The 12,798-nt window shown below is 42.7% G+C and overlaps 1 protein-coding gene across 1 annotated transcript in view; it reads right to left on the bottom strand.

The window, feature by feature from the left end:
- LOC119378756 (pleckstrin homology domain-containing family M member 2-like) overlaps positions 1 to 12,798 on the bottom strand; it is a 45,753-nt gene that overhangs the window by 28,565 nt on the left and 4,390 nt on the right. The window contains 6 exon segments of the mRNA XM_049411811.1: positions 1,079 to 1,237; positions 5,149 to 5,218; positions 6,147 to 6,958; positions 7,441 to 7,515; positions 9,341 to 9,403; positions 11,831 to 12,065. Coding sequence (XP_049267768.1) covers positions 1,079 to 1,237; positions 5,149 to 5,218; positions 6,147 to 6,958; positions 7,441 to 7,515; positions 9,341 to 9,403; positions 11,831 to 12,065 — 1,414 coding nt within the window.

Below are 12,798 nucleotides of genomic sequence, written 5' to 3'. Positions count from 1 at the left end.
AAGGGACTTAGCAATAATGCTTGGCAGTTCTTTCCAAAGTGTCGGCACACTAATTTCCACAGCATCACATGTGCATGCTCGGCACAAGTTCGCCAATGGCACACTTGCTCAAAAAGCTGAGCAAGGTATTTTACTGCTTGATCAAAAAAATAATAATAATGAAGGAGAGCATGCTAGAAGGAGAGCATAAAGGCACATTGCTGAACAAGCACTCGGGGCAATGTGTCTTGTGTTGAGCCTGATATGTGGTAACAAAAAGTTGTAGGCAACAAGAAAGGGCATGAATGTTAAGAGCGAGTGCTCCAGGGCTTCGTTTTAACAGTAAGTAATTGTCAGTGAGCAGGATCATGCAGGATCACAAGGTTGTGATTCTGCAAATTTAGTTTCGGAATAAACTAGTTGAGAGTTTGCGCTGGTGGCGTTCCCTTCTCATCTTCATCTAGTGTTGTGAATTCAGCATGAATCACTATCAAATCGCCCACCTGCCAGCTATTTTGCCACAAGACCGTGGCAAAAGGCCTGATTTTTGCTATGAAACCAAAAAGGACAGCACAGGACTATTGCATACTCGACAATAACAGGTACATGCGGTGCAAACTTCCACATGCAACCAAGCTTACCTCAAAGATCAACGTGGTGTTCACTTAGATGTAGTAGTACCAAATATTAATTAACACAACATTTCTAATGCATGCTCAAACATTTATTTAATGCCTCCAAATTCAAGCAAAAGCACAAGTTCTGATAGTTTTACACTGCTGTGGCTGCAGCTAAAAATTCTAACATGCAGTAGTTGTCATGAACAACTCATCCCATCTCAAGGGATTAAGATTGCGAACATCAAGTTCTCCAGAACAGCAACTAAACTAGTGTGTGAAAAGCTTAATCCTGATCTCTTTTTTATTTATTCTGAAAGCTAATGCAGGCAACATGCATTCAAAAGGCATTTGTAAACAGTGCAATGTCATGTGATGTCTCCATTTGAGGGATAGTGACACCATTATTTTGACACAATGTACTTAACTTGAAACACTTCAGAAACATATAAACTTCAAGTGGAGTAGATTTCTGTACTCACGGTGACCACCTTGACTTCACTGAGGCACACCGAAAAGTCGACAACAAACTGGTTCACCTCAGCCCCAGGCCTCAGTATGTACAGAAATTTGTTTGTCATTAGAACATATATAGGCTCCAGCAGTCCTCTTCCATCAAAGCCCTTCCATGCCAGAAACATCTGAATGCGTCAGACAGCAAACATAGGGAAAAATAAAAATCGTGCTATAGCTCCTTTTAGTCACAAGGCCTAATCTGGATATAGCCAGCTTTCTAAGAATTTATATGCAGTTTTCAGTCACACACACAACAGGGCCATTTTTACAGTGACTTGTCTCCCCACCATAAGCCACAAATGCATTGCCATCCAACACTTCTTGAATTCGGAGTAAGCAGGCATCACCAGCAGAGTTCCACAAATGTTTAAGGAAGATGTGTTCTGTCATGCACAGTGCATCAGAGAGATGTGAAAGTATGGGATGTGACTGAACACGAGCTTCATCCATCTCAGGTGCATGTGGAGTGCCTGTATTTCAATTCATCGTGCACACATTCCTATAAGGTGAGCACAACCAGCTGAGCTGCCCAAGCTAAACAGCCAACTGTCATTCCATTCGTTGTGTTTGTCTCTCTCTGTTCCAATTACTGCTGTTTGCTGTGCAATGTCAGTGCATATTAGAGAACAGATGGTCAAAATTTCCGGAGCCCTTTGCTACGGTGTGGCTCATAATCATATCATTGTTCTGGCACGTAAAACCCTACAAATCATTATTTTCTGCCGGCAGGTTTCTTTCATTTATTTCACCATTTCTATAGCTGGGGGCCCTAGGCAGTGTAATTACGTCATTACTTAACCCTGCATGGACGGTTTGGCATGACAAGAAACATGGTGAATATTTTCTACACCATTTGCCGACGCTATAGAGGAATAGTACAAGTCATGATCGGCAAAATTTTTACATTAACAACTTAGGCAGATAATGAAACACCCCTGCATAGGTTTGAGCATGCAGTACAGCTCAGCGCTTTGAATCGTCATAAAACTTGTCATTTTTATTTTGAACCTTCGTTTCTTTGGTTTCTTTGGTGATAGCATTGGCATCCCCTCGATCGCGTCTATCAGCTATGCCTTTCACCTCTGACTCATATCAAACATTTAAACTTTCTCATGCCATTGGCAAAACATCTGCAAACATTGTTTGCTTGTTATGTTTGTGGCAGTTTGCACATTTCCTCCCCTGTCTATCATCCTAGCGATAGTGGGGAGTTGGTCAAGTCTATGTCATAAAAGTGTCGCACAGGATGGTTTAGAAGAAAATACTACCAACAAAACACCTGCGCTTAGAGTTAATTTCTTTAATTATACATTTACCTTTTTACACACTGCACTACTTTTCCCTATTTGGTGTCATTTAGCCAGTTATTATCAAAAGTTGCTAATGTGTTTCCTTCTTATTTTCAGAGACGCTCTCATGAGAATGAGTTCGATGCCAAATACGGCTAATCTTCCACATTTCTCACACCGTTTTCGAACACACCTTTTTGGAAGTTTCTACCGCACAGGCAAGAGCAGCTAATGATAGTGGAGTGTTGGTAAATGAGAGCTGAGTCATCTTGCATGGTAAAAGCATTGTCAGCTGTTACATGTTTGTCTATTGTAAGCCCTCCCTTCTGTGAAGCATGAGGGCATAATAAATTAAAGAAATAAATCATTATTTTTTTTTTGCCTGGGGGACACAAAGTGAAGCAGCATAAGTGCGCTGCGTACTACTCCACTGCCAACTTTAACTTTCAACCATGAAAAGTAGACCACACTGAAATTTTGAAAAGGCATGAAAACAGAAACAATGCTGCATACACTGAGGGGCTGTTTCTTTGTTATTTTTCGTTTCTCTGCTTGTACATTGTCAAAATTCTATTATGGTTTGCCTGTTATGCAAGACCAACTATCCCAAATTTATGTTTTAATGAACCTACAACTACTTAAGATTATGCACACATTGAACCATCACTAAAATGCAGTATAATACTGTCATCATGATCATGATATCACAATCTCCTATGGGGCATGCTGGTGGCATATACATTGGGCATTTTGTACTGCTACTCATACCCGTACTATGATGCATGAGCCACGTTTAATGTTCTTTGCTAGTGCTCAGAAATAAAAAGTAACTAGTGCACTTTATAATCGGTTTATAACATTCTTATTTTATAGAACATGTGCAACCTATATTGGATCGCACAGAAAAGAAGCTATAGGTGAACGCTTAGTAAAACACAACCATATATCGGAATCCAATAAGAGTGCCTTGTGCCATTTGTAAACACGAAAGGGAAAAATTGGCAATCCCACCATCGCACCTAGGTTGATCTTAGGAAATCAGCCCTGTCCCGTAGAATGTTGCTTGCTAACGATATGATATGCTCTTGGAACACCGAAAGAAGTTCTCAAATGTTAGTGGAGGATATTCAAAATTAAGCGTGCCTACCTATGGGAGAGAAGTTTGGGAAAACGATATATTAGCCTACTTGACTACTGTTCATACTTGCTTCTCACACGGTCAACGAACAGTCAACGTAAGGACTGTACCACCACACCGTACAGCCAGTAGAAAATACATAGCAGAAGACCGCTGGACTCATAAAGCTAATGCATTGGCACTTGAGTGAAAGCTGTCATGATATAGTGGAGCAAATAGTCTTTCCTTAATCACATTATTTGAAACAGCACGCTGGTGCTGAGCAGGTGTGCGCAGCGACAAGGTGCAGCTGCCAGCCAAATAAATTAAATAAACACAGCTTTCATCTTTAGCGTCTGCTTTTGCATTTCGAATAGTATTACAGAGCGTGAAAGTGGGTACTGAGCAGTAAATGGAAAAGCTCAAGCAAAGTTCAATCTAGGTACTCAAGTTGCAGCTACATGTATCGCTGTTCGAGATAATATGTGTCTCCACTGTGCAATATATTTTACATGAACCTGTTGGCAAGAACAGCAATACATTTCATGAAAAGTGTTGAGAACTTATTTTTCAAAGCATAAGGAAAGCAAAAGGGTGTGCTATGACCACTTGATTTTTCTCAAGTTTCAACGTTCCATGTAACAAGTATAATTCAGAAATCAATTATTAACATTTTTATGATTACTGTTACTATTGCTCCACAGCATCTGGCTAAGTCATTCGCGTTTGCTCATTAGAAGAACGTCAGCACTGATGTGTGATCTTCTGCATTTATGCTGAACTGCTTCAAATTCCTAAACAACCTCAGTCACTTGTGCCAAAGGCGTATCTTGTATCTTAGAATACATGATACTTCATACAATGTAGAGGAAATACAGATGCTGATAACCCACCTGCCAAAGGTATCATGATACAGATACAAGATACCCAAGGAGTATCTGAGATAAATGTATCTTCAATAGTGACCAGCCCTGGTTATGGCCGTAACAATTATTACTGTGGTTTTGGAGCAATTGTTTACAGTGAAGCTTCAGAAATGGTTCCAAGGCAATTAATGAAATGAAAATTTGCACCAGGGAAGCTTGCACAGTTCTTGACTAGTTAGAATGAAAATTTGGTGAAGCCTGGTCTACATGAAGTGAGGAATAACAGGGCCAGCGCCAAAATGCTCGTTCACTTGAAGTGCGACACAGTGCCAACATAACATTTGATTATAACACTGTGCCCACATAAAAACATTTAAACAGCAACACATCTCTCAAAACATGAACGTTCTTGTAAACTGTGGCACAGAATAGTCACAGACTCATGCAACGCAGCAAGAATTAGCACACAAGCAACGATGTCAGCAAAACTTCCATGACACAATTTGCGTAACTTTAAAGAAAGTAATCACAAGAAAGCTGTTCATGTCGTCAGCAAAGCTACATGCTATTGCCACCAATGCAGCAAGTTAGCTTTCAATGAAAGAGAACTGGTTTTCGGAAAGCACTCTCTCTCTCAGGGAAGTGTAATACACCTTGGTCCAGAACACTTTTCCAATGTACAGGTCACTATTGCAAAACAGTGCTCGTGATTCTATGACTGCAGCAGCATTCTGAAAAACTATCAAGGATGTAAAGTTCCTTACCTTATACAGTTTCTCGTCATCCAATTCAAATACCTTGAGTGTCAGATAGAGAAGAGCACTATTCTCTACTCTGAAAGAAATAACGGTTTAACAATATAAGTTCTATGCATGTTCATATATATGTTAGATAAAGACCTGCTACAAGTCTCTATGTTTCATTACATACTCTAACATGACTGCAGCAAAGAATTCACATTCCATGTCAGTTGCCTTGGAAGTAGCCACAGTTGCTGCGGCTTTTCAGATGCATGCATGCACAAGGTGTCTAGTGGCGCAAGGACATAGGCAGACTGGAATGGAACTTACTATTACACCAGTGGCTGCATTCTCTTTCATATTTCAAGTTTGTCCACATGTAAACATTGTTAAGTTCACATTCCACTTAAAACACTATGTATGCTGCATGTGCTTTCAATACAATGAGTGAATTTATATACTGCATTTTCTCACATATAACCCATACCTGCATGTAACCTGCAGCCCCAACTACAAACCACGGAAAAATAAAAATTAAAGGGAAAGAACATCTCCGATTATTGCCGTGAAGCTGCCCTCCTTGCACTACCATGAAATAGTGCTGCAAAGCCAACTTCCACACCGAACTTGATGTATAACTCGCACCGCGACTTTAGCTCTGAAGTTTCTGTATATTTGTGCCGGCTATACACAAGAAAATGCGGTAGGTTTCATTAGGCTTTCATTAATACACATAATAAGTAGGTACTTTACAGCTCTGCACTTAGAATAGCAAGTATGTTTATAAATTTTCTAAAATTCTTGACAAGGCAATTTGGCTGCCTACAGTCATAGCAGCGCTGCTAAATTTTCTGTCTGAGCAAATGGAGCTTACAAGGAGGGCAAAATAGAGCATGAGAAAAGCAACAGAAGCAATAAGAGTAAGATTACAAGCATGCATATCCCTGGATAGTTGTGCCATGCCAGGAAGTGTCGCAGCACAGACATTTTGCGAAACTCAGCGGCACACTCCACCTGCTTACTTGATATCGAATCCTTCTTTCTTGCTTGTCTCTACAAGCAGTTCTGGTTCAACGTAGTTTGGAGGCTCTGCTGGCTTTCCTTGTACAGCAGAACCACTGTCATCACCGATGCCACTGGCTGTCATGTCAGAGGCACACTTGTCACTATGATCATAAATGGAAAACACTTCCTCGTTCGGTTCACAGTCATCTGTTGTCCTGCCTTCTGGCTCAGCTTCATCAGTTGCACCTCCTTCGCAGCCATCTGGGGCACCTCTGTCACCTTCCGCAAATGCATAACATCCAGAGTCTACCATGGAAACGGTTGACTCGGCTAACGAAGCAAAACATCCAGTCCTTGCTTTCTCACTCGACGGGGCTCCCTGCAAGAACTCCTGCTTTTCTGCTTGAGCCAGTGTCTGCCTAAGCACAGCACACACCTTGTCATCGACGTTTTTCGCCTTGCAGGTCACTGATGTCACAGCTTCACTTCCGCACGTTGACAACGTTCTTGGCTTCGTGGCACTCTGGCCTCCACCTTTGCGCCGCGTTATCACAACTCGCGTCACCTCAAGTTCTAAATCAGCAGCCTCGTTACAGTCACCAGATGATGGTGGAACGACATCTAAGTTGATGATCCGCTGAATGCGCTGTCGGTCCAGAAAGGCAGCACATTCGGCACAATCACAAGTCTCGGGGACGTGCACTTCTTCCGCAGGTGATGCCAGAGAAGAAAGCGTGGCACAAGAGACACGAACGCTCTGGATTCCCGAGTCGTCCTCACGAGAGCTGGTCGAACTGTCTGTTGACGATATGGTCATCACAGACACTCCCTGTAGACAGACAGGAAATGGGAAGCATTATTAGTTCAAATAAGTACTAGTTTCCATCTAGCAGAATCTTGAAAAGCATCATCTCAGCCTTAAGGGTGTACCAACACAAAATTTTGAAGGCGAGATAACTTGTGATAGATTTGTGTGGTCACACATATATCATCGACAAAATATCACCAGCTAATATAGCTCAGAACGTATTTAAAAAAAATTTTGAATGTGCGTGCCACACAACTTCACACGAAATGGAGCACCTCGGAACATCGACATAAACTTGGTATAAATGTAAACAACCAAGTCACAACTAAGTCACGAGTCTGTGTTGGCAAACACCTTTTTTTTTTTAACTTGACATGAAATTCCTAAAATCTTGACTCAAGCCTGAATTTGTAAACTTCGTAAAAAATTTAGGAGGGTTGGTAAACATGTACGTATTCTCTATGGCGCATAGAGGAATACTACAAACTAAATTGGTCTCTCACCTGAGGTAGCACCACAACATCATCATCCACATGAAGTAGAGACTGGCGATGTGATATGATCTTTGGCCAGGCATTATGTCATCCAACAGTGCATTGTTCTGAGGGAAACGGAACATGTGAAGATCTTTCAAAACACAAGAAGTCATATGGTTTAAGCAGTACATTCCATCTAGTTACATATGCAAGCAAAAGATGCAACAAAGAAACCGTAATCAGGAGTGGAACTGACCCAATGTGTACTTGTATATGAGCACTTCTAGCAGCAGCCGTTTTGGAGCAAACTGGGAGCAGCTATGTTACCGTTTCAGAAGAGGTAGACGGGAAATATCAGACTATATTTTGCATCATATATTAAAAAAATTAACCTTACAACAGTGTTAAGAAAGTGACTTGATCACCTTGGACCATTTTATTGTATAGGGAACACTGATGTGCTGAACACTGATGGCAGGGCCTTTTAGAGGGTATTTACCGCAAGAGCAATTACGAACCCAGATGTGCTGGTGGAAGGAATTACGAAAAAGTTCTTCTGGATGAAGATCCAATTTTTCATTCTGCGATGTCCAGAAACAGAGGTGACAGGCATTTTAGTGTCACGTGTATATATTTATTAGTGAACACTGCTTTAATTACATGCCGTGCGACGCTTAAAACGAGCTATCGGCAGCGTTTCTGGAACAGACAACGTCCACCGAAGAATCGCCGCCATACTTTCTCGATACTGATTGGCCTAGACGTCTCGAGCCTCTGCGGAGAGTGCATTTTGCCGTCGAGCCGACACGCACAACAGAAGCTGCATCGGCAACGAGCATGGCGTCGTGGCCTAGTCAGGACACACGGGTGAGCTATTCAGTGGAATAATTCTTGGTCTGTGATTGTGACTTTGGCGGCCCCAAGATCAAGCTGCACATGTTTTGACATGCCGGCGATGCAACTGCCGGTGATAGATCGCGTGATAGACGACCCCAAACCTGAGACTCTGGCACAGTTTGGTGCAATTTCCAGCGATATGCGCAGGAGTGGAATCACTGCATATGACATGGGCTATCTTCAAGGGCGCCGGCAGGGGGGTTCAAAGGGGGCGCTTGCCTCCCGGCCCCTATGCAACACTGGTTTGCACCCCTCCTCCCCAATACAAAATCCTGCTGATGCCCATTGCTGTCTGTTTTATCTCTATGTATTTGTGGATACTGCAGATGCGTGTCTCTTGAGGTTAAACAAGTATGCTCCATTGCAACATTAATTACTTCATTTAGTAGTCACGCCACGAGCCATACCCATTCAAACTAGTTCATAAAGTGCCTACTTCTTGCCATTGCCACAGACAACAGGAACATAGCCAGGGGTGGCAAACCAGGCAAGTTGCACCCTCCCTGCCACACACACCCACTTGAGATTCAGTCAGAAATGTACGCTAAGCAGCCCAGAAGACGGCCTCTCTAAATAATTCTGAAATGCTCCAGAAGCTCTGAATACATTTCTTTATCCTTAATGTTATTTTAATGCATTAAATAAAACAGGCTTAAAAATTAGCAATATGTAATGAACAAAGTACTTTTTCAACACCTTGGATGATAGTACATAAAAACTGTTCTATATTAATGCTGAAAAAGGTTGACCACCCAAAATCTATTCGACAAGTTTACCCTGTCTCAAAAAAATGCCACTTGCGCATCGGTCCTTTCAGCAATTAAAGTTTTGGTGCTGCATTATTATCAATACATCCTAAAGTTTTCACTGCTGGCACCGTTAATTTGCTGTTCTAATGGGTTTCCAAATTAATTAAGTCCTGGCACTTCATGGGTTTCCTAATTTCTAAAGCAAGGAAGAGAAACAAGAATTTTGGGCCATAGCGGGTACACTTTCATTATTGGGTTGAAATTAAACAGAGGTGTGGTACCTGGTTCAGACTGAAAGGGATGTGTTCCAATCCTGAAAGCAAGGTGGCAAGCAGGTCCAAGTACTGCACAAACAGAACAGAGCATACTGTACACCATTGCAAGGGCACTGAATTTAATAAAAAGGTATTGCCATTTTTAACAGTGATACACACTAATAGCATTATTATTATTATTATTATTATTATTATTATATTATATTATTATTATTATTATATTATTATATTATTATTGCTGCTGCTGCTGTTGTTGCCACTGTTATAACGATTATTGTTGTTGAACCAAAAATGTTGCATGAGCCAATGTTTCAACAAGTGGACTTGTCTTCTCTTTTGGTAAAAACTAATCGACAGCAAACAAGGCACAAACATATGTACACACCCACACATATAGGCAAACAGAACATGCACTGGACGTGCTTGGGTTGCTAAAACAACTAACATCTTTAGTTCACGCTTACTTTGGCATTCACAGTTCAACAAAATGCCCCTCCCCAGCTCCCTTCTACCCTTTGGAAGCGGACAAAACCCCAAACACAAGGCATGTGCCCCACTCCTCACTTTCTTTTTTTACTGACCCAATTTGGCACACCGGTTGATCTCAATCTATGCCCCTGTCTTTTCTTCACTTTATCGCTGCTGTTTTCGCACTTTCCCTGGCCTACTCTTCTGTTTTGGTTGGGGAAGGTGTACACAGCACACACATAGACAGGCTACATTAGGCAGCTGCTGCCTTGAAGACAGGACCGCTCGTCGAAACGTGGGCTCCTGCGACACCCCCGTTCAAGGATTTTTCACCTCTTCAAGCTTCACGAGAGATACCGATGTTGCAGCCACGCAGAACACAAAATGCTTGCCTTTCCTAGGTTACACAAAGCTGCAAAATTTGGCAACATGGTGCTCGAAAAACACCTGCGGATATTGTTTGCACTCCCGCTCTTTACTAAGAGCAACGGCTGACAGTAAACCAAGGTTGCAGTAAACATTCCTGATCAGAAACACGCCAACGCAACCAAAAACCGAGACCATAAGATTGCAAGCTCAATTAATAGAGCCCGTAAGAATAAAAAATCACAGCATATCCACGGGGTGAATGATGATGAGTGGGGCAAAGCTCCGGAGGGAATCATCGGTAAACCGTGAAACTCTTCCGTGAAATTCACCTAGTACATCATATAATGAGTGTGAAACACCGTGTATACATTAAACATCAAACTTTATTGTACTGTTGGTTTACGTGGTCCCTTCATTATCACCGCTTTGTGATCGGTGAAATGCAGGGAAAGTGTCCGCTCCCAAGCGAAAGAGAAAGCGCGCCAAGAGCGAGCGCGACTCCAAGCGTAAGAGAAAGCGTGCCAAGAGCGAGCGCGACTCCGGCAAAAGAGAAAGCGCGCCAAGAGCGAGCGCGACTCCGAGCGAAAGAGAAAACGCGCCAAGAGCGAGCGCGACTCCGAGCGAAAGAGAAAGCGCGCCAAGAGCGACCATGTTCCCCGCTCGCCCTGTGAGAATTAACGGCAAGGCTAGAGGGAAGACACGACGCGCTTAGTGTTCCTCTTCGCGTTCCACGACGCAAGATCGGTAGCATGCCCAACGAAACCCAACGGAACGCGATCGTGCCAGTGCTCCGGCTTCACGAACAATGCACAGCGTTTACTGCGCATAAAGCGTCCCAAAACCGAACATCTTGCTCAAGGTGTGCTTTGCGTTTTTCGTAGAAATAAATTCTTCATCATGTACATTAAGACGAAAAGTTGAAAGCTCACTAGAGTATATTGCCCGCAAAGTATTTCTTTTAGTGTGAATAAATCAAGGAACACTACGATGTCTTGTAAATTATCATATCTAGTGAACTGCCCATCTAGTGAGCAATTCATTAAACTAGAGCTGGCTACATACTACTACAGAGGAGGGAACGACCCACACCCTAAGGAGCTTCGCCCCTAAAATTGCTCTGAAAACATGGATAGTACACTGTAACATGGGCCTGTCCATCAACCAGAGACAAGCCGTCGTACTGCAGTGCCACGCTCGCAAAGCACCCGGCAAATGATCCGGCACAAAGTGTGCGGCACACACGGTGGCGCTGCAGACTTATGGAGATCGCAGTTCAGAGCAAACTTGGTATTACTCACCTAAAGCATATTCTGACTCAGTTGATCACCAGGTTGAGAAACGGTGATGGCAATTAGCTTGCATTTCTATGTGGCCACACTAACCGCAAATTTCACGCTAAAAACTGCTTCCTGAGAGATTTCCTTAGCAAATCGTACAACTATACAAAGTGGTGAGAATCCGTACATTGTATGGGTAATCCGGAAGACTTGGTAGGTCTGGGTATGGCAGGGGCAAGGACGGAGAATTAGGACACAGCTCACGTGAGAATTGATAAAACATTTCTTTTTCGGTAGTTGTGCAAAAAACAAACTGTGTGTTCACACAGCGACACGGTCCAAACAAAGCCAAGCAAGGTTTGTTTTGCTTTAGCCATCTCACTTGTGGATCCCTGAGGAGAGAGTTCAGTGAGTAGCCCTTGCGCAGCAGCCGCAAGTTCTGGCGGAACGAGAGCATGTAGCTCTCCAACAGTCCTCCATTCAGACTGGCCAAGAGCCAGGCACGGCCATATCCAAGGTCGGTGGACACTGCCGACAGGGAAGCAATTTCCTGCTGAGCGGCAGGGTGTGTGAACTTGCGCACCCACGGCCAATAGCCCCACTGAGGCTCCTGCAGGCTGCACAGAAAAATAAGATAAAGCTGTTATGGGATGCAAGAAAAGCGTGCAGAACAGAAAAGGCAGGACTGTAAATCACAGAACTAGCCTAAGAACACACTCATTGATTGATTACACATACAATCAAGCACCAAGGTATTAAGAGAGTAGAATGGGGTACTTGCTTAACCCTTTCACGGATAATGGGACGAATCTGTCCCACTTTTTCTTCTTCCGTAAAAGCTTCCTTCGCCGCTGCGCGTTGCCATTAGTGGTATGATTTTCTGATGCCGTGGGTTAGAAACATTTTAGAAACCAAGAAAAAATATTTTGTGCGTTTACGATATGTGGTGTTGGTGATACGTTGAGTTTAAATTTGTTTGCTCTGTAGAATTTTTTTACAATCGTTCCATTGCGTGCAAGATAGCTAAAGTTCTAGACTTGTGGTAGCTTTCTCCTTTTCTGAATTTCGAGAGAAGTAGTTCTAGCATGAATCTATGAAATTTGTTTCAAAATTGCAGCAGTGTATCAGCCATAATCGTGTCAAAGCGTACTCAAACAGAAAATGAAGCAGTTTCTTCGTAAGCCTAACAACCAAACAGGGCCCCATAACTGCCTTTTCAACTTTTTGTGGGCACTATCATGTCGCAACACATGCTTTCTGATGGAGAAGGTGCTGAAATTCCTTTTTGTCCTTTTTACGACTGCAGTACCAGTGGCAATGAGACCAAAAGCTATGGCTAAGACGTTGTTC

This window comes from Rhipicephalus sanguineus, unplaced genomic scaffold (assembly GCF_013339695.2).
Source record: "Rhipicephalus sanguineus isolate Rsan-2018 unplaced genomic scaffold, BIME_Rsan_1.4 Seq963, whole genome shotgun sequence".
Taxonomy (NCBI): domain Eukaryota; kingdom Metazoa; phylum Arthropoda; class Arachnida; order Ixodida; family Ixodidae; genus Rhipicephalus; species Rhipicephalus sanguineus.
This window is presented reverse-complemented; position numbering and strand designations above follow the sequence as displayed.